Here is a 5,587-nt window from a genome sequence, read left to right as displayed (position 1 = left end):
CACCCACCATCGGCATCATACTCCTTAGCCATTTTAAGGGCTCTAGAGGAAGAAATTTCTGGTGCCTGGGAAGCAGGTACAATGACCAACATGATGGCATCATTATGTCCCACATGCTCACTGATCTGGCAAAAAGAATATCATATGTCAAATGAGAAAAAAGCACCTAAACCCAAAAACAAGCTGAAAGCTACATAGGAAAAAAATACCAAATTTGACATGAATTTAGAAAAAATAAAAGATAACTATGATGGCAACAATGAAAACTACAAATAAAGAGACAAGGCAAACAGATTACAGACACTAACCAGGGAATCATCCATAACCCGCTGATCCAATCCAGGCAGATCAATCAACTTCATTGGAGGAGCTACAAGAAATGAATAATAAACCAAGTCAAGGATAATAGTGAAGTGGTTTAATCACATAGAGATGTGGATCATCCAAATCAACACATAAAGCAATTGTCTACGGCAAAGTATTTTCTACAAACAGAATGTCAGGTGAGAGAATGGTTGTCCAACCTAGATACTCACATTAAGCTAGACATTTTCACTATTGAGCAATTTATAACAACAAATGAATTTGAATGTCTATTAAAACTTACAACAAGACCTGTCACACGGACACTTCACAAAAAATGCATACCCCATATCAACACACTGTCACAACATGACACTCAGACACTCCAGGACACTTCATGGACACAGTCAAACCAGCATCTCATACAGTCAGCAATGTTTCATTAACTTTATCTATCTCCTTTTATGGTCTTATCTACTGATTTTGTGTTCATCACTTGCGTTCTTTTTCTCTTAAAATTTGTCATCAATTACATTACATTGTAATGTCAACTTAGTTTCATTATTTGATGTTCTTAATTATAGTGTTTTAGAATTGTTGTTATACACATACACATACATTTATGTGTGTGCATGCCCATACCCCATGTCCTAATTTTTGAGAGTTGCTGTATTGTATCAAGCATATCAGCATTGTGTTCCCTTCTCGCATCTGCATCCATGTGACATAGAAAAAGACTATATGCTTCAATACTTAAGGAGGCTAAAAGCTTTAACACATTCACATCTAACCATCATCAACATAAATCAGCGAGGGTTACTCGTCATAAAAAACATGCCATTTTTTTAAAGAATATAGTTACGTTATATGGTCACATTATTTTCATAAACATATATATTATAAGTTTTATAATAGTGAATTATATACATCAAAAATAATAACACATACACACCAAGTCATAATCTGAAATTCAAAAAACAGGCCTAGAACTTCCCTTCTTAAAAGCATGGCAGCTGGGCAATAGTACATTAAATGGATGGGTTGTTCACCCATTAAAGTGGTGAAAGAGCTGAGTTCCCTTGATTATAGTTCTAAATATTACAACTAGAACAACATAAGTTTTTATAGCTGATACCATAATGTATGCTAAGTATTCATCAAGTGTTTTGCACCATGTTTAGCATGATACACACATAGTGCAGGTGTAGAAATAAGAAAAGGGAGTTCATATGGCATAAGTTCCACCTGGAATTCCTTCCCAGAACTTAGAACAAAAAATTGTCAAAGTTCTAAAAGTGTGTGGAACTAAACCATATGTCAAGATGGGTCTTTGGTGAGAAGAATCAATCAACAAACAACACACACAGAAACATAACAATTCAAGTCAACATATTGATTCATAATAATAGTACAGCACATGAAGAGTACCTGTATAAACTACGGAAGATAGTAAAGACAAAGGGATTTGAAATAAAAACATCCATTTCAGAGTCATATTGGAAACACATAATTGATAAGTGCATGACCTATACAATTTATTCACATCTTCTAAATATGAAGAGACAACATATAAGCCTCCCAGATGAAGGATGAACATAAACATTGAAAAGCGTGGTGAACAAGATATGCAACCAACCAGTGCTTGTGCGTAGTTTCATATATATTTCCTCTGGACGGTTCTTTCCAGAGCTCTGAGCTGCAGCTCCTTTGCTTAGTCTATCCTGAAGGGAATGACGAAGAGCACCTGCCACATTCATGCTTAGCGTACGCAATCCACCAGATTAAAAGGGACCAAATACACAAGAAAAAACAAAAAATAAAATAAAATAAAATACAATAAGAATGTCCCAGATAGATCAGTTAATATGTCAAGTATAATTTATGAAATGAAAGCCTATCAATTAGTATATGACATTGGTTTCAAGTAAATAACATCAAAAGCATATGTTGTGCAGCAGCAAGCAACATCCAAACTAGAACCGCAATCAAGAAAGCCAATATAGTAAGAAGATAATAAAGCAAGTTACTCAAGAAAACTGAGCAACAAAAGAGAGGACTCACTTGCAGAAACCTGCTGTGATCTACTGTCAATCTGCAAAACAAGAACTCTGCTGCTCAAAGAACCATCCCTCTGCAAGTCGATACAGATAGGTGCACGTGTAGCACCGTTTTCCCCAGTCGGCTGCAGGTCAAGAAACAGCTGTGAGACTACTTAAAACCAAGCAAGAAGGATTATGAGCAGAAGGGGGAATTCAATATGACTCCATCAATTCAATATTAAGTATTGTCAAAACAAGTTAGATTACACAGTAAGTCACTTACAAGAACAGGATGTCCAATCAGACTGTTCAATACCGCTGATTTTCCAGCTCCCTGTCAAGGGGTAAAAGAAAAAACAAGAATATCAGAACTTCGGAATCCTATTTACAGGATGTGTGTTTCACACAAAAATTAAAATTCCTAAATTTGATCCCAATGCTACAAAATTTGGCATAAACTCCATGTAATACCCAAGTACACGCTTTTTGATACGCATCATATATTCAAAAGGAAAGCTTAAATAGAGACCCACTTAGGTTCGGTATATCATTTTATTGACTGATCCAACGACGCACTTAGCACCATACGTTTTATCAGTTTATTCAAAATAAATGTTTACATAATCATTATCGCAATAACCAGGACCAAATGGGGCAAGCACACCGCAACATGTGCTGGAAGAGGCAACATTCTAACATGAAGAGCCACATTGCTCTTGTAATTGTGATGAGTATTCGCTTCATTATCCAACCACACACGGGTAAGGGCCAACTGTCCTGAATGGGCTATGGGACGATAATGGCGCCAAAATCAATGATTTGGACAGGTTTTGCATGCCAAGAGTGGTGTGATGCTTCACAAACGCATCATTTCTCTTTAAAACATCATGAATCGGAAATCGATGAAACGATTCTTCATAATTAACCAACAAAACGCAACCGAACATTCAAGAATTTTATGAATATAAACAAGAAAACGCAATCAAAATATGATAAATTATTATGCAAAGAAACGGCTGCCAAGCCGAGCATCAAAGGGCTCAGGAAGCAGATCGATACGCAACAACAAGTCTCTGGACACGAAACGGAAGGTCAAATGCCGGGATCCAGACCTTCACGGAGAAGGATGGAAAGGAAATAGGGCACAACGGCCACTCACAACATTGCCGAGAGCGACGATGTTCATGAAAGTGGACGTCCTCCTCCTCGACGCCTCATCGGGGGCGTCCTCGTCATCGAGCACAGCGGCCGCCTGCAGTATCGAGTCCGAGAGCTGGACCAACTCCTCCATGGCCTCCATGACAAGATCTGCCGATCAGCAACGAGATCTCACCGTTGGAGAAATAATTCAAGCCCTAGAAACCACACCGGCCTTTGATCGCAAGCCCCTGACCGAATGACAATCGGGAAGAGGAGATCCGGATCGGGATCCCTTGGGTTCCGGCGAGGACCCAATCGGGCAAGCAACAAAAATTATTAAGATTGGAGGGAAGGACGATCGGAGGAGAGAGGGGTGAATTAGGGCAAAGGAGGGACGGATCGGCGAGGGAATTGGGCGGGAGAGGGAGAAAGAGGCGCCTGAAATGGGAAGATGGAGAGGAGGGTGTGATGGGGTTTGTCAAGAGAAAACTCTCTCTCTCTCTCTCTCTCTCTGTTTCCTTCTTTTGCTCCTCGTCGTCGCGTGCTTCCCTTCCGTCGTTTAAAAATCAAAAGAGAGAAGATCGAGAGAGGGTCGAAAGGGTCGGCAAGATGCGGGTGCGGATGGGGACGTGGCGATGGAAATTATAAAATGACCTCTCCCTCCACCGAATGTGTATTGCGAGGCGTTTTCGGGCTTTTATATTTCCTACTTTACGGTCAGAATCCGGGTGACTTCCTGATTATGTCTATAAGTTAAGCGAACATCCAACAGTGCCATTTGTACAGGGATATCTGCTCTTAGAACGTGGCACACGATTAAGTGTTGGGCGTTTCTTTTCGGTCTTCACTGAATTTGTACAACTTCCAAAATTTTGCTCCCCAAGTGTGTGGGCATGGGCAGTAGGCAGATCTCGTTCTTTTTTTTAGTTTTCATTTTTGCCTAATCTTTATCTTACCCAATAAGAAAGGAGATTACCGCCGTAGAGGAACCATCAAATGTCTATGACCAACAACTTTTGGAAGTTATATGGTAGCTACAAAGGGTGTTCGAGGTCCCAAAGAGCGCCACCTATAAAAGCGGGCTCATATCCCTCTGTGCATAAGCATCACTTCTGGTGTCATTGCATAGACCTAAGTACCCTACCCCACCATTCTTGTCATGAAATGATGATTCGAGAAAATAACAAAAATGTCATCTATCTAGAAAAAGTCAAACAACAGTGCGAGATCCTCTATCTAAAAAAGTGAAACACCGATTCGAGTCATTTTTGCCGTGAAACGATAGTTTGAAAAAATAACAAAAATCTCTTTCATTCAAAAAAGAAAAATGACGGTTCGAGATCCTCCATCTAGAAAAGTGAAACGCAGATTCAAGAATGATGTTAACTCCTCAAATTAAGTCCAAGCATTTCATTTTTGCCCTAAGTAGTAAACTTTTGCACCAGCTGTTGTAACAAAAGCTCCCTTTGACGACGCATCATTTATTATCGTCTGTTGTCACTAGACCCTCATTTGTCGTCGTCTGCTATCGTTAGAGCATCCTTTGTCATCATCTGCGTTGGAGCACACTTTGTCGTCGTTTGCTGCCGTCAAAGCACTCTTGGTCGTCGTTTGCTATCGTCGGATCATCCTTTGTCGTCGTTTGCTGTCGTTGGAGCATCATTTGTCGTTTCTGCTCAGTGGCAGCATCGTTTCCACCATCGGTTGCGTCTACCTTTTGGGTATTTCTCATCTATTATTGAATTACCAAAGTTTCGTTATGCAAACAAATTGATTCGTAAATCTGAATGCTAAATCTTACAACTGGGTAGTCGTCTTCATGCTAAATAACACATATTTTCATACTGAAACAAATCGATTTGTACATATTCACCTTCTGGCGTCGAAAAACAGTTAGCATGATTTGTTCTTATGAAGGCCAAATATTTCAACGATATGTATTTATAATGGCTAAATTTCTACAACGATTTGTATGTTTGAAGCATGAACGATTTATATATTTAAATTAGTAGCGATTTGTATGTTTGATGTAGAAATGATTTATGCGTTTGAAGCAGTAATGATTTAATGAAACTACCACGATTTGTACTTAAGTTTGATAAACC

The 5,587-nt window shown here is 39.2% G+C and overlaps 1 protein-coding gene across 4 annotated transcripts in view; it reads right to left on the bottom strand.

Annotated features, from left to right (window-relative positions):
* LOC149839565 (dynamin-2A-like) overlaps nt 1-4,208 on the bottom strand; it is a 47,980-nt gene extending 43,772 nt beyond the window's left edge. For all 4 annotated transcript variants that reach the window (XR_016431334.1, XM_090002632.1, XM_090002633.1 and 1 more), the window contains exons 1-6: nt 3,502-4,208; nt 2,626-2,676; nt 2,365-2,485; nt 1,940-2,047; nt 309-370; nt 8-125 (exon numbers count right to left, since the gene is read on the bottom strand). Coding sequence is in view for 3 of the 4 variants with exons in the window: in XM_090002632.1 (XP_089858758.1) it covers nt 8-125; nt 309-370; nt 1,940-2,047; nt 2,365-2,485; nt 2,626-2,676; nt 3,502-3,642 (601 nt within the window). In the remaining variant the exon portion in view is untranslated. The remainder of the gene's footprint in view (nt 1-7; nt 126-308; nt 371-1,939; nt 2,048-2,364; nt 2,486-2,625; nt 2,677-3,501) is intronic.
* Between the last annotated feature and the right edge of the window lie 1,379 nt (nt 4,209-5,587).

This window comes from Nuphar pumila, chromosome 4 (assembly GCF_984573655.1).
Source record: "Nuphar pumila chromosome 4, dmNupPumi1.hap1.1, whole genome shotgun sequence".
In the NCBI taxonomy this organism is placed as follows: domain Eukaryota; kingdom Viridiplantae; phylum Streptophyta; class Magnoliopsida; order Nymphaeales; family Nymphaeaceae; genus Nuphar; species Nuphar pumila.
The sequence above is the reverse complement of the archived record's forward strand: the minus strand, read 5'-3'. Positions and strand labels throughout refer to the sequence as shown.